This window comes from Orbicella faveolata, unplaced genomic scaffold, assembly GCF_042242905.1.
Source record: "Orbicella faveolata isolate gen_17 unplaced genomic scaffold, um_ofav_v1 contig_35, whole genome shotgun sequence".
Classification (NCBI taxonomy): domain Eukaryota; kingdom Metazoa; phylum Cnidaria; class Anthozoa; order Scleractinia; family Merulinidae; genus Orbicella; species Orbicella faveolata.
The window spans coordinates 22,071,724-22,094,074 of NW_028301564.1; the positions used below are offsets into that span (position 1 = coordinate 22,071,724).

Below are 22,351 nucleotides of genomic sequence, written 5' to 3' on the forward strand. Positions count from 1 at the left end.
AGACACATCAGTATGCGTGTTATCCCAGTGTCCGAATGAAGCGAGCTGTTAGAATGAATGCACACCCACTTAATACGGACAGTTGTGCCTGTCTTGACGAAAAGGCCATGCGGTTGGACCCCGCTAAATCGAACTCGGTCATTTCGAATTCCCCGTTATTTCAAACACAAAACCATTTCTCTTGGATTTGACCCTCAGTCATTTACCCTGAGTTATTTCGAACTCCGGCTATTTCGGCCTGTATCTGCTTTCCCTTGAGAGTTCGAAATAGCGGGGTTCAACTTGTTAGGCTTAATACCTTATGATTAATAAAAGGTGTCCGCGTTAAGCGGGCTCATGAAAGAGAAATCATTATCTTGTGGCAATAAAGGACAATTAAACTAGCTGACATTAACTTTTGTAAATCTTCAGTTCAACTGTGCAAACTTTTGCGTCTCGGGCACGGGTTTTTACCTATTGTAGTCTAATCACACTAAGCTATTCAAATACGCGCAGGCAACTAATTCGCAACCTCGAACATCGTAGACTAAGCTGCATTTCCTCAGGTCTGCAAAACAAGACTGGCATTCGTATTCCATCAGTTGACAGTTATTTGAAAAGAAAAGTCTGTCTGTATGTTTTTGATTGTCTAATTGGAAATGTATGCACGCCTTTTAAGAACTATTTTACAAGGGTAAGTCACAATGTCAACACAAGAAATAGATTTTCCTCGATCGAACTGCCGAAAATGAACTTGGAGTTTGGCCGTCGGAGTTTTTCGTTTTTAGGGGCTTCAATTTTTAACAGTTTACCGGTGGACATAAGAACTCTGAACTCTAGGCTTTTATTTAGGCAAAAGGCCAACGAACATTTTTATTTGTAATTTTTAATCGTGAGTTTATATGTTTCCCAATGTACTAGTTTTGCCTTTTTAACTTTTTACCTATTTTAAACTTTTAAATTTTTAAATCTTACAGGACCCCTTTGATAACAGTACTTTATAGTACTGATGGGTTAATCCTGTCTAAAGATTCGTTATTATTATTTTTTTTTTTTTTGACTCTTACCGTTCGCAGTGTCGGAATTCGTCCGACGCAAACTTCACTTCCCCATTCTGAAGGTTGTTTTTGGAGAGGTTTCTTTTCGATACATGAAATTTAAAGCCAAATTATCTTCTTGTAGCTCTGTTTATCGTAAACAGGCTTTTGAAAGAGAAAATTCCAAGTGAATCATGCGGCAATTGAGGCATTTCCTTCTACACGCAGCAATAGCAACAACAGCAACACACTCCATCTACACTGACAAGCTGCGCCTAAAAGCTAAGTAAGCTCGGTAAATAATACATGAACGTGTTTGCAACAAAAAGAAACTAATAGTAAAATAAATTATGAACGCTAAATAAATTAAATAACTCAACTATAAAACGCTGCGACAATAGGAAAAAACGTAAAACCATTTTGGTTGAAAAACAACGAAGACGTTTCGACGTTCGCTTAACGACATTATCAAGTCAACTGAGTGAATAAAATGGGTACAAATACTATTCACTCAGTTGACTTAATAATGACGTTAAGCGAACGTTGAAACGTCGTCGATGTTTTTAAACCAAAATGGTTTTAAGTTTTTCCATATTGTCGCAGTGTTTTATAGTTAAATTGTTAAGAAAATCTCTTCCTCTACGAAATTAAATAACAAACGCTAAATTATTTACATTGTTCATCTTTATGTTATTTTTACTTTTCACGTTTTCGTTATTGGAAAAATTAATCGCACTTTTTTCCACTTGTTCTGTCTGTGAATCGTGGTCAGCAGCCTTGCTGTCGCTTCCCTCTTAAATTGCATGTGAGTGCCACAATTCTTCCCGGAAGACGACTTGATGTAAGCACCAAGTTCACGAGTATCGCATATCCCGATTTTCGCCACTAACGCTATCCGATCTTTGTTCCCGCAGGAGGCGATCGCCCATCTTCCTGTCCTTGTTTATCCTCGCCACACATGTGCAATGTGCGCATGATCCATTACTTGGTTATTCGCATACGACATGGGATACGACAAACTGTTAAGCCCATTGGCGTGTGCCAGCTGAGCATGTGAGGCTAAATGGGTACACGCCGTTGACGAAAATCTGCAGAAATGTCTAACGGTTTCCCCGGTACCGTTACAGCTGCAGTAGCACGGTACTAGCGTGTTAAACTGAACATAAGATGACAAGTTTTGAGTTGGTATCACCTGATAGGTGGGTGCAATGTACTCATCCTCGCTTTCATAGTTCTGATTGCTATGCACTGGGAGACATTTTTTCTTCTCCTTTCGATACTTGGCGCGTCTGTTTTTAAACCAAACCTAAAAAGTAAAACATGTGCCTCATTATAAAAATGAAAAAAAAATAGGACAATAAAAATGAAAAAGGCGCCATGTTTATCCCGCATAGACGCCAAAAGGAGTTTAGTAGGATCTCGAGATGCATACCGAACCCCACCCCATCCCCGCACTTTTTTTGCTAGCTATCCATTCGCCTTTTCCCATAGGAGAAAGAGGGTAGCGGAAGGTCTCCTTGTTCTCTTGTTCCCCTCGGCCCGCCCGCAATCCTTTGGGTCTTAGTCAATTAGAGAGCCAAATCATTTTTGGCTGTAACAAACAAGAAGACTCAAAACACAGAAGAAAGTTAGCTGACATTACTAAGCAATCTATTTACCAGTTCACCTGAATTCTACCCTCTTGCAGATTGGTCTTCTCAGCCAGTTGCTCTCTGAGCTCTACATCTGGGTAATGTGTTTTACTGAAGGATTTCTCCAGGATCCCCAACTGCTGGTGCGTGAAGGCCGTGCGCGTGCGTCTCGGTATGCGACGAGTTTTCTCTTGTCGAGCTTCCAATATAACGTCTAAGTAAGAGGTAAGCGTTTGTGAATTACTGATTAGCAATAATATGACCATGATCATGTGACAAGGGAGTTTAATTTTGTCTCCATGAAATGTTTCCTTTTGGTCCACCGGTACGATACTCAATAGTTTTTGGGCAATCAAGCGCATCATCGTCCGCTATTCTACTAAAATTCGTCAAGATATTCGCATAAGCATAGCCTTGGTAACAAGCCCCTTTAAATACAAGAGATGAGGTGTCATAGGTAGAATTATAAACATTTCGTGCACGGGCGTAATCAAATAGACATTGCATTCCATGTAGCTCATGGAATGACTATATCTTGCTCACAAATTTGATAACCGTGACTGATGTTAGCAGCTGTTAATGCAATTAAGCCAAATTAGATTTGGTTTTGACAAATATTGGAAAACGATGCGATCTAAACTGAGTCGACGATGGACTCCTACAACTCTACAATGTGAGTCATGACTCAACTGGTTCATCGAGAAATAAGCGATGAGATAATGATTTCAGAGTTTGATCGATCCTTGTGCCTGAGATGTAAAGGAGCAATAAGACAGCCAACTTAACATTATGGCACATTTAGGCGCTGAGGCCATGTTAGATGATCCACAGATACGAAATAGTAGATAAGTTCATAACAATATTAGAAACTGCTGCCAAACATTCGTTACCATTGGTAAAAGTGAACAAGAACTCCGAAAAAAGGCACTCTCAAATTTGGTTTGATAGTGACTGCAGTAATGTAAGAAAACTTTTAAGCCGCCTTTCACATAAAACCCATAAAAATCCTTTCGACGAGCAAACTCGACTAGAATATATGTCTGTAAGAAGACAGTACAAACAGTTATTACGACATAAAAAACTCAAATATCGGGATAACAAAATTGACGAACTCATTAAAACTAGAACCTCAACCGAGTTTTGGACCAATTTAAGATATTTATCGACTCAGAAAAAAGCTTCACCTGACTCGAATGTTCCTTTGCGCAAGCTATACAATCATTTTCAACAATTACATTCGGCACCAAATGCCGATAATCTTCTGTGAGAAACAAGATGAAATAATCAAAGAGTTAGAAGACAGAGAAACAATCCTGTCACAATTTGCTGAATTAGATCAACCTTTTTCTGAGGATGAAGTTAAACATTCTATAAAAATGCTCAAAAATAAGAAAACTGTCGCCCTTGACCGAATAAGGAGTGAAATGTTAAAATGTGGAATTCCTTATCTGACTACCTCTTTAACAAAATTATTTAATTTCCTACTCAGTAAAGGAATCTATCCAGATAATTGGTCTACTGGAGTAATAAGTCCTATTTTCAAATCAGGGGACAAGTCTAATCCATCGAACTATAGAGGCATTTGTGTCACTAGCTGTTTGGGTAAATTATTCTCGGCTGTCTTAAATAAAAGATAATTCACTTATCTTAAAAATCACAATTTATTACATTCCTCTCAAATTGGTTTCCTTAACGGTTTCAGAACAACCGACCACATCTTTTCCTTAAGAACACTAATTGACAAACATGTGAAACATACAAACAAAGGCAAATTATTTTGCTGCTTCATAGATTTTCAAAAAGCATTTGACTCTATCTGGCATAGTGGGTTATTACACAAGTTACTATACAATAAAATAGGACAGTTTTATCGTTTAATCACTGATATGTATTCAAAAACTAAATGCGCTATAAAAAACGGAAACAAAATAAGCTCCTTCTTTAATTACAACAGAGGAGTGCGACGAGGTTGTATTCTTTCACCATTGCTATTGAATTTATATCTAGATGAATTTCCACGCATACTAGAATCCTCAACTGGTACAGATCCAATTATTTTACCAAATGGGTCTCCTCTCAATTGTTTATTTTATGCAGATGATCTCATATTAATATCAAGCAGTGCTGCTGGTCTTCAAAACCAACTTAATACCCTCCAAAATTATAGCGAGAAAAGGTTATTAAAAATTAATCTAAAAAAGACGCAAACCCTAATTTTCCAAAAACAAAATCGTAAATCAACACGTGACAAATTGTCCTTCTTTCTAAATGGAACTCCAATTGCCAAGGCTTCACAGTACACCTACCTTGGCGTTACTTTTAACACTAATGGAAGCTTCTCAAATTCTAAAAAGGCTTTAGTTGAGAAGGCTAGAAGATCTATTTTCGCATCCAAACGTTATCTTGATTTCAATAAACTTCCTATCAATATGTGTAATAAACTATTTGATACCCTATTTCAACCCACACTTTTATACGGATCCGAAATCTAGGGAGCATATGATAGCATAAACCTGAAAAAATGGGAAAAAGACCCTGTGGAAAGACTTCATACACAGTTTTACAAATATTACCTCGGCCTCAACAGAAGAGCACCAAATATTGCTGCTCGAAACGAAACAGGACGGTTGTCGTTAAAATTTAATTTTCTTCCAAGCATTATTAAATTTTGGCTACATCTTGTCTCTCTCCCAGAAGATAGCGTTGCCAAACAATGCCTCGATATTTCGAATCAACTGGCAAATGAAGCAAAGTCCTCTTTCATGTTAACAGTCAATGAAATCATCAAAAATTATTTAGATGACCAAAACCATCCGCATAATATAAACACACACAATTACAATGAACAAATCATCAAACATAATTTACAAAAACTAAAATGTCACATCTCAAATGATATGAAAAGACACCAAATGGAGATAATTCGGTCTAACAGAAAGTTGAATTTCTACTCAAGTTTCAAAAGAGATGTAAGCAAATCTGAGTACCTAGAACAAGTAAAGAACCTCAAACATAGACAAGCTTTGGCAAAACTCCGATCTGGTAATCATAATCTTAGAATTGAATCTGGGCGACACTGTACTCCTAAATTACTTGAAACTCTTAGAATTTGTCAGTACTGCTGTTCTAACCAAATTGAGAATGAAATGCATTTCTTATTTCATTGTGACCGATACAATAATATTAGACAACAAGTCACAAATGACATCATCAAGAAATATCCAAAATTTGATTCCTTTAATAACACAGAGAAAACAATATTTCTATTTAACAACGCTGACACTTTTATTTGTAAAAAACTAGGTTACTTTACATATGAAGCACTACAAATAAGAGAACTTTGTAACCCTAGAACTTAAAATAAAGAATCTTGTAACTAACTATGTTTATTTTTCTTTCCGGTTGCTGTTGTAATTTGTTTCGTTTTTGAATTTTTATTTAACGATTATGTATTTAGGTAACACCATTTATATGGGAATACCAATAAACATGAAACGAGAAACGTGACCTTCGCCTTGCAGTATCTTGAATTCCAGAATGCTTCCACGTCTTATCAGATGCGTTGTGGTTTTAAGTTAATAATAAGAGGGACATTGCCCGAGAAATTTGTCAAGAATCAAGCTTAACCTTTAACAACGGTCTTAAGCTTTTCTCGTATCAAAGGATTAACGTATTAGTACAGAATTTCCCTCTATCACCAGACCCTGGGAAATTGTGATTTATTGCGAGTCCTGTTTTCCCGACAGCCATCTATCACCAGCCATTTAGTCAGTTTATTTTAAGGTATTTACCCCTGTGATTTGCAAGATTAAATTGTTTTCATTCCCAAATGCGTGCCGACAGAGGCGGCTAGAGTGCGACAGTCTTGGAATCTCGCCGAGCTACATCTGCCATCACCTACTTGTACAAAGGCAGAATCCATGGTCTTAATTCTGTTTCAGTTTAAATAGAGGACAACACAAAACTCCCTTCAAATATACTGACGGCCCCATTTGCGTGAAAATCTTACAAAGAGCAATGTTAAAATGATTTTTAAAAAACAAAAAGATGGTGAGGCCCGCATTCCCGAGACTCTCACTGGATTCGGGTGCAGTTCAAGGTGTTGTATACAACACGTTATCGATTCCTAGGCAATTACACCGCAACAATATGTATGACTACACTTACCAATTTATTCATTAAGAATGATTAATTACTTAAAGCCTTGGAGTGTTGTATGTCCGTCTGACTCAAATCGCAGGAAGTCTCTCCTTTCCTTTATTATTTTCACACATCGTCCACAAACTTCCGCTTTTCTTTCAATCTCGTTCATTGTGTTTAAACACTTGGTTTTAGTGTTTTTACTCAGGTCCTGATTGCTTTTAAAGAATATTTGCCAATAAAACAAAAACCTTCATTTAGACCATCAAGAAAGCCGATTTCGGCCAAAAATGGGCCCCCTTGGACCCCTCAGCCATAATCTGCTCCTGATCATCACACTACACAGAATTGAGGCTGACCTTCTAGCGTTGCTTAATCTTTATCTTTTCTCGAACACCGGCAAAGCCACCTTTTCCATCAGTACGAATCCGTAGAGATTTTCTCTGTTGACACTGCCATAACAATTTATCGTGCATGTTGAACGCTGAGTAAACACGCAGAAATGTTTGCTGTAGCCAGAAGCACGAATGCACGAGTCGCCAATGTCAGGTGATTGGGTCACTGATAACAAACACGACTAATTTCGATGTATGCTAGGAGTGGAAGACCATGCAAGAGTAGGAAAATTGGCCTGTGATTCTTTCATAAAACCTCTACTGCAATGTTCCTTAACTCCGTGAATCAGTTCGCTGAAGTTTCTGTGAGCTGTGTAAATTACTAATGGGGGTAAACTGAAACAGTATTTTTGCTCCTATGGTTTGTTAGTTTTATCTACGTGTTGTATCTTTTTCTGGCGCCAACTGGGCAAACAAAGGAACGTTCAGTCTTGTGATAAACACCGATTAGTGGAAGGTCACGAAATTGGCAGATTTTCTTTGAAACAGCAATCGTTTCATTAATGTTGTTTTTTGCCGTTCATTTCTCTGATTTTCAACAATAATTCTCATAGTATGCTGAACCGCTGTCGCAAAAGAGAACTTGAAACGTCAACACTTGCATACTGCATCACTGAGAGACACGTGCAACTGAGCTCTCGGCTCAAACAAATTGGAAATGAAGCTCTTCACCCCTTGTTATCTTGTTTACATTAACGTTGAATTTGAAGCCTCCTCGTCACTTGGAGTAAAGTTAACAAGATCATTGGTAAAATTATTACTCCTAAAATATGGATACAACCACGTTGGCAACCTACATGTTATACGCCTGTGTTATCTTGGAAGAGAAAATAAAGTATACCACACAACAGTCAGGTCATACCATGCGGCCAATGTTGCGCACGTCAGTTCAATTTGAGTGCGCTTTGCTCGTTTAAAGTTATAGATGCGCAATAGGCTGCTTATAGTCATTTATCCAATTGATTATTCTACCTCAGTAATTCTTGTAACGTCACTCGAAACGAGAAAACAGTTTATTTTTGTTATCAACTTCGTTGCGTTTAAGAAGCCCTTAATCAGTGAAGCAATCGGCGTAACTAAAATCCATCAGCACAAGAGAAGAGCGATCCTCGTTTGAAAAGAAGTCTTTTGTGAAGTATTAGGCTCGACAATATATCGTTTCAGTTAAGCTATTAGCTGAGGTAGAATAGCTTAAAACGTATCCCAAGGGTCATTTCAAAAATGAACGCTACGTTTGGTAATGAGTGGCTAATGTACTAGTAGAGGGCAAATGTCCTCCTTTCGCATCGGAGAACTTTTAGCATCGAAGCTCCGTCGCTAACTAAAACTACATTAGTCCTAGTTCAAGTGGACTTACCAGCCAACTTCACAGCTAATGATAGGGCGTCGTTGGATCTTGAGGGTTGGGTTTCTGTCGCCTCTTCAACGCTCAAGGTAGAACCTTTCTTCAGAATACTTTCTATAGAAAATGGATTGGCTTCCATGGACGGTGCTTCTACCTTTCTATGCAAATAACGAGAGCTTCTTTGTTGATAAGACTGAGAGTGTAACTCACTGTCAAACTGTAACAGTCAATTCACACCAGTGTATACTAGTGGTGATCGTGTGAGCTTACCAGCTGTTAATGTAATTACACCGACTGACTTGACATTGATAAATGTACCCGGAAACCGTTCAATAAAGGCCAACAGAATTGCTAGTCGGGTCCTTTTTTATCATGCGTGGAAGACACCGTGTGTGGTTGTGCTTTCCAAACTAAAATCATAACAAGTTTTCCCAGGTATCTAGTGTTAAGGTAGATTTGAAGAACTGTTTTATTAACCTGAATTTCTTTCATCTTAGCTAAGCTGAATTTATAGTATACTAATTCAATTACGTGGGCAATTAAACACCTTAGGTTTTCTTATATTCCAAGTTCTGGTCACACAGGGGTACGAAGTAGATCCACGAAAGAAGCTTCCAAGTGACGTAGCGAGACATCTGCGAAGGACGTCATTGAAACGGGCATTCAAAAGTTTCGTTTGGACCCACTCCATGCCCTTCCAAAATGCTCAACCCAGCGCTAGTTTATCTTAAGTTCTGATCAGTGGGCATATCTTTCAGCCAAAAATAAATTTTTCAAGGATTTACGAGTCACAAGATTAGAAGTTTAGAACAGAATAATCACCTTGTGCTACAATGAAGTATTACGACGTTTTATATTTCCGACAACCATCTATCAGCAGTCATTAAGATAGTATATTTTAGGTATTTACCCCTTTTTGCTGATTAAATCGTCCCCATTCCTAAGTGCGTATCGATCCACCCTTTCAGTTGTTGTGGTGTTCTGGCTAAGAAGTCAGTATTCGTTCGGTTTAGTTTTGTTTCGGCCGAATATTCTTATACTCGACTTATCTATTCAGCTCCTTTTGATTCAGCCCGTAGCTCGAAGAATCAAAATACTACATGCAATCTCTTTTCGCTTGTTCGGAGAATATTTGGTGACAATTTTGCTTGACTATGCATCGTTACTGTGATGAAGGTCCTGGAAGCCTTGTTGATAACATGCACCTAGGTATGTTCGATATCGAGTTATTTCGGTCAAAGTGGTCAAGTCCCGGGGGGGGGGGAGTACTGTCATATATGGGCTATATAGGTATGTGCCGCTGTGATGGGTATGGTTTTCAAGCAGTTTACTCTAGGATAGGGTATATAAATCAGAGCATTTGAATCTAGAATAGGGTATCATTTTTCACGAAACTGAGCAGTTGGTTGACGAGTTTATCTAGACTATGGAAACCAGGAATTGCCACTCAAAAATATAAAAAAATCAAATCGGTAAGTTTAAATTTACGCAAATAAGCCTCCACGGTGTCGATAGATGGGGGGATTTGGGGAGTTTACTCTAGTATAGGGTAGCAAAATTCAGTTGAACTACAATCTTGGACAAAATAAATGGAACATCTGGACCACCCCTCCCCCCATTTCAATGATGCCAAAATGGCGCGCTTTTGCTCCTTCGCGCCTTCATCATTGCTTTGGGGGGGATGGGGGATAATTGTTCCATTTTATTCTGTCCAAGATTCAATCTTGGACAAAATAAATGGAACATCTGGACCACCCCTCCCCCCATTTCAATGATGCCAAAATGGCGCGCTTTTGCTCCTTCGCGCCTTCATCATTGCTTTGGGGGGGATGGGGGATAATTGTTCCATTTTATTCTGTCCAAGATTGTAGCTCTGATTTATGCTAAGGGTTCCAGGGTCCCAGCGGCACATCCATACCCAGAAATTCCCAAAATATCCTCCCCCCCCCCCCCCGGGGGTCAAGTACCATATCCAAACGTGAATTCATGCGATGAAAGTCTTTAACCGACTTTTTGTGGTCACTATGATTGAGTGTAAGATAATTTTGCGACTGATTACATGCCACAATTATCATCAAAAGAATGCAAGCCTGATAGTCTATGTTCGCTTGACGAGGTCGGGTATAATCTACGTTCCAGCGACATTTCCGACATTTTGATCCAAAAAGTGACTGATGAGAAATCAGAGATTACTAACAGAGAGTCCTTTGTTTTCGTATTCCGAACAAACTTGTTATCTTGAGTTGTTTGTAAAAGCTTGTAGCTCATGCCCTCTTTATCTCTTTATTTCGTTATTTACTTAAATTCTGTCTTTGCGTGCAGTAGTCTTGCTGTCTCGTTTTCCATCATAGTTTTGTCTCTGGTTCATTCAGACACTGACCGTGACTGGATTAATGCATTAAGACGATTAAAACCACGGTCATAATCGCCGATTAACCCTAATCGGCTTCCGAGCAACTGGGAAATAAAGATAATTAATTATTTAGTTTAGAAATAAATTGGGATCTCATTTTAGCGTACGTCAAAGACTTCCATGCCTGTTTAACACAGAAAAATTAAATTTACCTTATAGTTGCCTGCGAATTACAATTGACCCAAAACAAGAACTGGAAGAACTTATTCATATACCTGGTTAATTTCCCTTGTCCCATGTTCTGTACAAGGCTTAGAACAGTCCATCATTTTCTTATGGTCCATATGGTTTGACTTGTCGCAAACACGCGAAGCATCGTTATGTTTCGAATTTGTCCCGCTGTCTTGTCTTCAGAAAGACGTCCATCTGTGAGATAAATACTCGCAGGGATGATAACTCGGCTGAATGTCAAAGAGAGTGGAGGCGGTGCGGCCTAGTGGTCAGGGGGCTGGATTTGTAATCCGAAAGTTCCGAGTTCAAATCCTCCTCCATGCCACTAGATGGATTTGTGTTTGGTGGTCTCAGATTCAACTCCTCCACGCTTTGTAAATAGCCAACTGGTCAGTCTCCCGCCAGTTGGGATTTTGAACAAGTTTCTGTTTAAATTACAATATTTGTTTGCTTAATTTCAGTGTCCATGATTAGTACAGCAGTACTAAACACTTCGACACTCAAATAAAGTTAGAATGTGGAACCAAATCCTTCTGCCGGTGAACGATATTCATGAGTCCTGACAGAGGAAGACAGGGAAACCAAAGTCAGAGAGAAAGGTAGCTTACAGCTTTTATACATCGAAGGAAAACATTACATTCCAATACATTGCCTACTATACACTGTAATACGACACTAAGACCCCCCCCCCCCCCCTTCCCAACTGACCCCAGCATTAAATTCGTCGATATCTTTTCATGCACCTGGGTGGAGAGAGGCTCTGTGAGAGTTAAGTGCCTTAGCCAAGAACACAACGCAACGACCCCGGCCAGGGCACGAACCAGGATAGGCTCGATTACCAGCCGCGCGAAAGGCGCCCTAGCTCCTACCCCCGAACAGACTCGAGAGAGCGGCGGAAATCGACCGTAACACTAGGACCACGCGATCCCCAGTCCAGCATTAGGCCACTGCGTCCTTTCCCTAACCACTCAATACCTGTCACTCATTGTTATGAAATGAAACTGGGGAGTGGCAGTAGGCTTGTAACCAGATGGGCCGGGACTGGATTTGGTATTAGCAGATCATTGGCTTTAACCGGGAGTGTCAGTAAACGAGATAGTGGACTCCCAATAAATACCTTTAGATATACAACGCGACCACAATATTCCGCAGACTGGATTTTACACTTTCTGGGTCTGAATTGTTGTTTCAGCGTTTCGTCCTCAAATAACAAGAGGGGAGTGATCAACTGAACCTCACCTGAGACGTTGTGGATTACCCATCTACCCTGGGAAACGTTCCACGTACTTAACCATAGTAACGGGTTTTAAGGTTAGTTTACATTTATTACAAATTGGCATGATCAACAAAAAATCAATTTCACGTACATTTTAATGAACGAATGTAAGTTTCGAAAGGCACTGGTGTAAGCTTAAATATATTACAAATATGTGTATTAATAAGTATAAATAAGACCTTTCCTATGAGCTATGAGCTTGTATTATTGTGCTGTTAGTGATGAAGTGTTAGTGACACTAGATGAAGTATTTACAGTTGTTCTATTGTTGTCTACTTTTATTTATTATAATCACAATTTATTTGCGGTTTTTTGTTGTTGTTGTTGTTGTTTGTTTGTTTATGTCTTATGCTTTCGTTTTTCTTGAATGATGGGGAAAGTTTCGTAGCTGGGAATTTGTGCGCTGCGTGACACCAATTGGCGACAGCAAGGGAAGTGTGCCATTCGCGATAATAAGCTATTTTGAAGTACGTATGTTGCATCAGAACGGTAACTAACGCTTTAGTAATATGTAAGTTAATCTGAACACAGCAATATCTCAAAGAGCCATGAAGCACGCAAAGTTTAAAAAGTATGAAAAAGCATGCCATCTTGGTAAAAAAAGAAAAGTATACTTTCAAAATAAAGCAAAATAGTTAACAGTACTAAACAAAACCATGACAAAGTATACATTAACTACTGTAATGGTGAAGTTGCAAAAATCTGCAATTATAAAGAATCATGATTTTTATGCTATATAGAAACTCTCTATGATACCTTAACACATGTAATACGTCTTACATCAACCGACATGCACTACTGGACCTATTTTTTCTTTGTAGCTTCCTTTTAAAAATTTGTAGCATACCGCACATCTACTATTTACAATAAATTAATGCCTGTTAAATCTTTGTTACAGCAAAGCCTCTCTTGAGTAAAAGTCAATGAATAAGTCCCACGTTTGGATACAGTTGTTGCGCGGTCAGCGGACACTGGTGGTAATTTACACTGTCGTAATAAACCCAGTCAGGCACATAAGAGCTGCCATACCCTGATGCTAATCTTGGGTCAAGCTGCAAAGACCTCTGCGAATAAGGTGATGAGATGTATGCAGAGCTCAGTGGTGTTGGGCGTGCGGGTATTACGGTACTACGATCATCCAGATCTCTGTCGACTTTCTGTCTCTTGCTTGGCGGCTGAGGTTGGGGTCGGTGCTCGACGACCGACCCTTCCTCCTCCTTAAGATCAGTGTCCTCCCTTGTGTCGTTCGTTTTCGTTTCCGGTCTGTCCTCCGATTCCTGGTCTTCGCTTTCTTTGGATCCTTTCAGTTTACGATACTTGGCGCGGCGATTTTTGAACCACACCTAAAATAACGTCAAATGTACTTTAGAATTCGCATATTATAGATGATTTTGGTCGAGTAGAAAATGCGACTATTCTACATGGTTTTCCAACTGGCCAATTAAGTATGCACATCTAATTTCAACACAATACCGTACCGGTGCAGGTACATGTTGGTAAGTGATGCAAACAAAGGAAATTGTACCACCAATTCAAATTATGGAAGTTGTAAGGCAATGTGTGACAATTTGTGAGGAGAATCGCAATAAAATTGCATCCTTTAAGAGTCATTCCATAAATAGATGTAGCTGTTTACCCAGAGTGCATATTCTTTTGGGCTTTCTGATAGGCTTAAGAATATTGCAGGGCACAAAGCGCACCAAAACAGACTTGAAAACAGTTTTGTGAGTGCATGGAAGTTTGGAAACGCCAGAGATACCTTAAGTGAAAATTTCTGAATTTTAAAGTGATATCTGATGTAAGCATCGCTGCGAAACGTATTTCCACTCTAATTTGTTTTTTTATCCGTAAGCCCTGACGCTAAAGCTCATTTCATCTTATTTAATTAGTTCGGCTTGGCTCTACATCGAGTCATCAAGGTGTTTTTTCTACAAGCCGAGCAGGTAACGCGCAAATGATAGACTGAAATTTTGATTATAATCCTTTTTAAAGTGAATGGTGTTGACTCCCTTTGTCAGGGGCTATTGCTTTTAAGCTTGTGTTGAAGCAACTAACATCCATTATATGCTACGTTTGTAGATTTCGCTTAATCCTTTAAATCCCTTTGTTATGGCTTAGTCGTTAATTAAAAGACTAAGGGAAATCGAAGTTATTTTTGGAGTAAAGGCATTGAATTTACCTCCCACAAAAGGCCTAAAAATAGCACACCCATATAATCTCATCGCGCAAGGAAGGATTTTGAGTCTATATTGTCCAGTTATGCAAATGAGATTCATTTATGTGGATAGCGCAGAGAAACGGCCCCAAAACAAAACGAAAGCTGTGAAATTTTCAATGGGAGTTATCGCCTGTTTGAAAACGTTCATGGATTTGAATCTTTTCAATCCTCAGGATTTATCTCTACGCTTTTCTTGCAGCTGCTTTGGTAGCTAGCTTCATAATTGTGACTATCTTTTTCATTCGTGCACTGCATGTTTACCACTGTTCACATATAGTATTGTCATGTTGTGTAGTTAATTAACTATTTAGTTCATAAGTCTTACACCTTTCTTAAAAAGTTAAAAAGTTTTCGTCCATTTAAAAGGTAATCACTATTCAGTGAAAGCAAATCGAGGTACTACCGACTTGATTTGTTGGTAATCATGATTTTGTTTTTGTTGTCACTCGTGACGACCTATATATAGTAGGTGACATGGAAAATTTTTATACTCTCCACCTCACATTACTTTCCATAATACAGCAATCTCGTTAATAACTGGTCAGGTCGGCCCCTCAGTTGATTGAGCACTTTTGTTTATCAGATTATTTCGTCTCAATTTAAGAATACTGGTTGAAAATGATCTACTACCAGTGTCTGTGAGCCAGATTAAATCATTTAGGGACGACTGGAAAACTTATTATTATCAATGCCTCTGTCCAACGGCAGTTCATAAACAGCACGCAAATGATAAAATGAAAACCTTAGAAGCTGTGTGATGCTAACTTTGAAGTAATCGCGGTAACTCTCAGTGATAAGTATAACTGACCAGTTTCATGATAAACTTTTTAAGGGTAATCTTAAACTTTACAGCTTTTACGTTCCTTAATATTGTTAACTTTGTAGTGTAATTCACATTGGGGCCTTTTCTTCGCATAAAATTATTAAGTAGCACTTGCACTTCTGAAACTAACCTGGATTCGTGATTCAGGCAGACTGGTGTAGGCTGCTAACTGCTCCCGTAGCATCAGATCTGGATAATGAGTTCTAGCAAACGTCCTCTCGAGGGTCTCAAGCTGGAACTGGTTAAAGGTGGTCCGTGTGCGTCGAATCTTTCTTCCCTCCATGCAGCTGACCTTCAATATGATATCTGCAATGAAGAGTTTGTTATCGCGTAAGGAACAGTATATAGCGCAAACATTCAACTTCCAATTTCTCTTAACATTGCGACAACTTATCGTCAACAAACGACAAGAAAGACGAAAGTCGTCAACTAGACGGATATCGCCTTGACATACATATATATCACCAAATCCTCAGAAGCAACTTACAAGAGCACACATAGCAATCTGCAGAAAGGAGAACCGATAGTTTGAGCATATCAGCCTAGGCAACATTCTAACTTTGTGATCGTCCAAGAAGCTTCGGGTCCATCCAAAATTAACTTCCACTGTTAATCTGTATACATCAAAGTAAACATTGCATGGACTGAAACTACTCTGAAGTTTTCCTGATCTACAAATGGACAGCCCAGCTACTCGAGTCTATGTCGAACGCCCTCCTTTTACTTATGACGTCTCGTTAGACGTCTTGCTAGAGATAAACGAAACAAAATTAAAAATGTGATGAAGGTGCTGTTACATTGTCGATTTCCCTTACTAATAGACACCTTGCAATCTAACGTTTCCTATTTTGGGTCAGTCTGGTACAGGTACAGCTGTTAGATAAATACTTGACACTTATTTAATACAGCTTGGCTAGAAACTTTTGAATACGTACAGCCAAATTTAAACGGAACAAAGTTCTGGTTTCTTAGACTTCTCAAAGTCTTAGATGCTAATCTGACATCCTAATTCGCTTGGGAGAATCGGATTTTCGGTGAAAGTGTTTTCTCAAGAAGAGGGGGTTATTTATTCTGTCGTAAAAAATTAACTGACAAGATGAAAATCGTCAGTAGGCTATGTGTAGGTTTGTGATCATCCTTTGGTACGTCTATTCACATATTCCTATAAAAAAAAAAGAGCCTAACGAGATTATGCACTTATTTACCATCTAAAATGGACCACATCTTTGGAGTCTAGGAAGACAGTGGCTATTATTACAATTTTATGCCCACCACATGCACAGGTGCTACCTAGCTTTGTAATAAGTTTGTACAGTTAAAGCTGGTTAATCTAATGGACGTTATACACTTTATCATTGTTCTTGGGAAATGAATTTAACGCACTTGTTTATACAGTTTTTTGATTCGGAATTGTGGTGGAAGTCGGAACAGCTTGTGATGTGACAGCTCTGCATTCAAAGCACCCTGCCTTTTGTTACTGTTTAGTTGCAATTTCCGGCGTCCTTTGCAGCATGTAGCATAACCAGACAATCAACGACTAATCGCTGATTATAAAGACCGTTGATCAAAAGGTTCTGATTACGGAAATTCATGCTTCTCAGATCTTCCGTTAGCATCAGAGTACGTGTACACAGTGTTTCGATCAAAATGAAGTCAGCGCCAGTGTTTATTGCTCTGAAACAAATAATGCTTGAAAAGCTAATTCTTACCCAATAAAAAGGAGCAACTAAACTTAAATATTGCTCGTCAACACCCCTATGATTGGTCTATTTTTTTCTACGTCTCGAAAACGATGCAGTTCACGAAACCCGACGGCGAGCTCTCCACGAGGAAACTTAAACAAATATGCACGTCTCGCTCTGAGATTGACGAAGAATAAGCTATTAGATTTATCAATGTATCTCTTCACAGCTGAGACGATAACCCAATGCAATTAAGAGCTTTCTCTGTACGCTATTTGAGAACGCAAGGGGCTGTCAGACAACGTATGCGATAGAAATAGACAAAATACCCCTGTACACACAAATCGAACTGCTAATTTAAGTTCTCTCATCAAGTTAGAGCGCTTGTGTAAACTCCACCACCTGGAACTATCCAGAACTGTAATTAATTGTTCCCTGCAACCCGACAAAATGTGCTAATAAATCTGATTAAGAGTTCTTGTGTTGACTTACGGTGTACCGATCGGGTGCAAACAGGGCTTTATGAGTTTGTCAGAAATGACATTTCCAATTAGGCACAGTAACTAGCGAACAAAGGCAAAACCCAGATCGTGATTAATGGGACTTTCGATGGATCAGTGCTAAAGAAATTGTGATATCAGCATTGCATATCGTAAGCAGGGGCAACGCCCCTTGGAATTTGCGGCCTCACTGTGGTCATACTTAATCACGTACTTATAAAATCGTGTGTTTTTTGAATATAAGGACATCAATAGTTGCAGTTTGTCGCATCGCTGTTCCAGAGTTGAGACGAGTATCGTTAAATGTCTATGGAAGTTGAACACACGCTCCTTTGTCATAAATTAGTATTAAATTTGGTTGACTTCATCACATGTAATATCAGCACCCACATGCAGGGAGAATGAACAAGCTTTATTTCATTTTATGTCGCTCAACCACAGCATTACTCAGAAGTATATGCGGTTGACTTGTTGTGGTAATGCTTAGTAGATTAAGTCTTGTTTCAGGATACCGCTTAAACAATGCGCATTTCCGTACAAATGGTTATCGGCTTTCTGAAGTAGTCAACGGTCACGAACTCAGTTTGCTTCCATTTTTACGCCATGAATAAATAACCTGTTCCGCGCTTTGCTGGATGGCACTCAATTGAACAAAGGATACTTTCCTGCGGCGCATGTTTGCTTTGTAGTGAGATTTTAAAATCCCTTGTGTATAAAAGATTGAGGAAATTAAAATGAAAACGAAAATCCGAGCTGAGAACGAGGACAATGACAAGCGTGCTTTTTCACACGAGACTCAGGATTACCAACTTGCCACAAACAAACCGACCATTTTTCTTTAATGATTTCAATCGTCTAGCGTAAACCCTGCCAATTTCTTTAATGCATGAATTACTGCATTTTCTTATTAACATAAACATTTGCTCAGTTTTGTAGGTCCTACTATCGAAAAAGAATTTAGTTAGATTAGATTAGAGGTCTGAAATTTTGGTATAACCGCATCTATGGGCTTACCAATGATACCTCCAGCTCAAAAAGGCCAGCTCTATCTATGCCCATGAATTGTTGGCACTGCCTAAAGCTTCCGATCTGGGGGAGACTGCTGGCCTGGCCTAATACAATCCGACGCTACTGGCTCCTTAAATTCATTAACGCCACTGATTATGTGGTTTTCGAAACGAAAAGACCTCAAACAGGGAGTTCACAGAATGATTCGAGAATTTCTGAGACGAATTTTCCCGACTTGGAATCCAAAGCGTCTGCTTGCGATATCTTTCCTTCCACGAATAACGAACAAGATTTTCAAAGTTTCCGGCAAGCGAATGCACAATACTTCGTTCTCTAAAGGAACGATTGTGAATAAAGAACCGTTCGTGATCACCTAGCCCTTCTGTCCTTTACTGCTGCCTCTGTGTCCTTTTCTGCTTCTTCTGCTACGTATTAACTCTAAAAAGAGAATAAGTTGGCACCAGGACACTTAAGGTCTCTGTCAAGGGACAATACGAAGTTGACTAACCTGCCATTCGCTCAGCCAGGGCCAACGCTTCGGAAGTCGGTGCTATTTTCAAAATACTGCCAGCACCTCGTGTATCTTTCAAAATGTTTTCAATAGAGAAAGGATGACGCTCCATGTCTCAATCTCGCTGTTCAGCTGGCTGTAAGTAAAATGAGGTAAACAAATCAGTTACTCTTACCATATGGTTAGGCGATATGTTTTATCCGAAAAGAATGTTGTTTTAAGAATGTGATGAAAAGTTTGATATAATCCTCTTACGATGAATGTAGTGCATTTGTTCCAGCAGCGTTAAATTTTGGAGAAGTGACAATTTCTTTGTTACCCAACAGTGCACGATAACGTCCTAATTTCCAGCAAGGCTAGATTCACATCAGCAGAACCTTGGCCCGGCATTAATAATTAACATATATTCTTTTCCTGAAGCTTACACCAACTCTCATCGCACAGTGTTTTCGATCATACGCCGTACGTTGACGCCGCACAAAGCGAAGACTCCATTATGTATATGTTTGCAAATATTATTTGAGGCTATTGGGAAGTTCATGTTGATTCACGCGAGTTAGTGTAAGGTAGGCTAATTTCTTAGGTAATAACAACGGCCGACTACTTCTCGACTATTCAGTGAAGTCCTACAATAACCTTGACGACAGATTTTGGTTTGTAAGTGGGCTCTTCAAGAAGTCTAATTTCAAAAGGCACTTGGAAATTAAATCAAAGCAAACACTTTGTTGAGGCTCATAAGTTGAGTGCACGATGAATAAAATTCACCGTAATTATCTTGTAATTAACTTGAATAGCTACCTGAAGATGTCAATAGCACGTACCGTATTCCACGTTTCAGTGCTCCTTTTCAGTGTATTGGTAAACTGGTAGACTACTGCGTGGTTCTCATTACCCCTGAATTTAAACTAACTGACTGGGAGTGGCCTAATGATAACATAATAAGCTGGCTGTCAGAAAACTGTCGTGATAAATGATGGCGGTAAGTTCATGAACACAACGTCGCGGACTTGTCTTTTATTTTATTCCTGTGATTACTATTCGCCGAAAAGCGCGTGCGGAAAGTAATGTTGCGCTCCGTCATTGTCTGCAACGCTTCGTGGCTTAATCGTGGCGAATTATTGATTTTAACTTTGATTCGCAAAGTGGCGGACGATGAATGCCAACACGAAGATTTAATTTACTGCTGGCTGAATGCCTGAAGGAGCATGGAGTTATGTTAATTCCTAGTTCAATAAGGAGCACGATTTCAGTCAAAAGAAGCGGGAAGAAAGCAAATAACGAATTCAAACAAGGTACGGGATTGGAATATTCTTACACGAGGCACAGTGTTCTGTTAAGTTTTGTAACTTTCGTGGCGTGCCTGGTTGTAATCATTTGTAATAGCAAAAGTGTTGTTTAAGAGTTTTAGGAAAATGATTGCTTTAGACTGCGGAAACATAAATCGTTTTATCTGAACAATGGATTCCTTTCAGGGCTCTCTGCCGATCAATGCGATACTCGCCCACATCCTGCAAGTGTAAATACCTGGTTAGCACATCTTATTGTGTCAGCAGAGGATTTCATATCACGGCCGGAGGATTACTTTAATTCTCTTATTAACCCGGGTCACGCATCAAGACTTACGTCATCAAACTTTGGGCTTTTGGAAACAAACAAATAATCTAATTATGGTTAAAATTACCACTTGTCTTCGAGTAGTCAGAGGTTCAAATGAGATTTCACTTTCTATGTGTGGAGTGGCCAAGCTTTCAAATCGTGCGAGATTAAGCGAAAGGCTGCAATAACATTAATGAAGTAATAGCTTAATAGCGAATTGCCCTTTAAATGTTTCTCAAGCCAATCGGAAATACTTGATTTTTTCCTACCTGCCCCCTGCCTCGTATTAAGAACATCGCATTACCTCCTGATCACGTATTTCTTGTCACAGTGTCTCACTGATTTATCGGGGTCCTCAGTCCCTGGTATCTGTGGCAACCAAGGCGTTAGTCGTTTGCGGTTACGCTTGCGGATTCATAACGAGCGCTTATAGCCCAATGGAAATCCGTTTAATTGGTTCATTCTGATCAGATTAGATCAAAAGGGAGCAATAGATTTTCAATAAAAGAATTCATTAGCACAACTTTGACTTGGTAAAATGGATCTAGCACGTCATTCACAAAAGAAGAGACGCTTGGTGTGGCTATTACGATCGTGTCGGCAAAAGAAATCCGCTCTTTCGGAATCGCGTGAGCCTTTTGAAGGAAGTAATTTCCGACGAACCGAACAAAGAATACAATATAACACCTTTTATATGAATCAGTTGCCGACACTCAACGAAGAAAACTTATTAACTAGATGCTGCGGGCAAATTGATCAAAAAACTCTACTTTTTAGTACCTTTTTGAAGCCATTCAAGAACATTAAGCCACGTCCAAAATTACCATTATTATATTCTTAGGAGGTGGTTTTTTACGATCTATTTGTGAAGATAGCGATCTGTAACGCGCTCAATCGCAAGTGGTGGATACTCAGGTGTCCATGCGATGTAAAAACGTGTAAGGGTTGAAACAATTAACCACGAATCCGTTCGTTTTCCCCAATTCTCAAGGTGAGTGTTACTGGTTTCGATCTCCGTGTATTCTCGAGTTAGTGTTGATGTAATTCTCCCAATTACAACATAATCATCCGCCACCATTTCTCTTAGCTTTCGCAGTAGATCATAGAGTCATAAATGTTTAGTTCGTTATTGAGACTAACTATGTCAGACAGACGCTTGCATAAATTTTCGATTTCGAAAATCAAGGTAGCGTTCCCTTTTTGAAGATTTAAAATCAGTTTTCCTGAAAGATCATATCCATCTTAACGTTTATTTAAAAACTACTTGATCTCTTCTATATACATTTCTCATTATATCAGCATTAGGTATTTTTATAGGTATTTTTAAAGCTGAGGATTTTTGTACCGTGGATGAATAAAGATTGTCTATCTATCTACACTGTAGATTCTTAGCAAAAAAATCTCATCTTGAAATTCGTTCGAGATCAGTTTAGGTTATCACAAAGAAACAGAACGAATCAGTGCAATTTAGGAGGTCTTTTCAATGAGGCCAAAAGAAAAAGAGAAACAAGTTTCTTTCTGCTCCCAAAATAATTCAATTTCTATTACCTAATGAAAGATTACCTTCTTTTAAAACCGCTGAAGTATGGATTACCGGATCATGAAAGAGTTGTGTCAAATCAACAA

The 22,351-nt window shown here is 39.0% G+C and overlaps 2 protein-coding genes and 1 long non-coding RNA gene across 4 annotated transcripts; 1 reads left to right on the top strand and 2 right to left on the bottom strand.

Moving 5' to 3' along the window:
• Nucleotides 1-1,014: 1,014 nt before the first annotated feature.
• Nucleotides 1,015-10,437, bottom strand: LOC110065901 (intestine-specific homeobox-like). Its single transcript, XM_020773079.2, has 3 exons — nt 8,540-10,437; nt 2,683-2,861; nt 1,015-2,322 (listed from the first exon to the last, which is right to left on the bottom strand). Exons 1-3 carry the CDS (start codon nt 8,664-8,666, stop codon nt 1,960-1,962), a joined length of 669 nt encoding a protein of 222 aa, XP_020628738.2. The 5' UTR covers nt 8,667-10,437; the 3' UTR covers nt 1,015-1,959.
• A 2,027-nt stretch (nt 10,438-12,464) lies between these two features.
• LOC110065900 (uncharacterized) lies at nt 12,465-20,053 on the bottom strand. Of its 2 annotated transcripts, none has more exons than XM_020773075.2 (4): nt 19,951-20,053; nt 19,127-19,265; nt 15,559-15,734; nt 12,465-13,730 (listed from the first exon to the last, which is right to left on the bottom strand). In XM_020773075.2, the coding sequence occupies exons 2-4, from the start codon at nt 19,239-19,241 to the stop codon at nt 13,308-13,310; spliced, it is 714 nt and encodes a 237-aa protein (XP_020628734.2). In that variant the 5' UTR covers nt 19,242-19,265; nt 19,951-20,053; the 3' UTR covers nt 12,465-13,307. The 2 variants fall into 2 exon arrangements, with proteins under 2 accessions (XP_020628734.2, XP_020628736.2); XM_020773077.2 differs by having other exon boundaries at nt 19,928-20,053.
• A 4-nt stretch (nt 20,054-20,057) lies between these two features.
• LOC149103766 (uncharacterized) lies at nt 20,058-21,248 on the top strand. The gene is made up of 2 exons (XR_016202012.1): nt 20,058-20,421; nt 20,602-21,248. It is a non-coding gene; the product is annotated as an uncharacterized LOC149103766 (long non-coding RNA).
• The last annotated feature ends 1,103 nt before the right edge of the window (nt 21,249-22,351 follow it).

What these genes read in the sequence shown, in the direction of transcription:
- LOC110065901 (XM_020773079.2), bottom strand. Translation starts at nt 8,666, where the DNA reads ATGGAAGCCAATCCATTTTCTATAGAAAGTATTCTGAAGAAAGGTTCT. An exon ending in ATTAGCTGTGAAGTTGGCTG is followed by an intron (nt 2,862 to 8,539) that starts GTAAGTCCACTT and finishes CCTCTTACTTAG; the next exon opens with ACGTTATATTGGAAGCTCGA. An exon ending in TGCAAGAGGGTAGAATTCAG is followed by an intron (nt 2,323 to 2,682) that starts GTGAACTGGTAA and finishes TTTACTTTTTAG; the next exon opens with GTTTGGTTTAAAAACAGACG.
- LOC110065900 (XM_020773075.2), bottom strand. Translation starts at nt 19,241, where the DNA reads ATGGAGCGTCATCCTTTCTCTATTGAAAACATTTTGAAAGATACACGA. An exon ending in CCTGGCTGAGCGAATGGCAG is followed by an intron (nt 15,735 to 19,126) that starts GTTAGTCAACTT and finishes TCTTCATTGCAG; the next exon opens with ATATCATATTGAAGGTCAGC. An exon ending in TGCCTGAATCACGAATCCAG is followed by an intron (nt 13,731 to 15,558) that starts GTTAGTTTCAGA and finishes ACGTTATTTTAG; the next exon opens with GTGTGGTTCAAAAATCGCCG.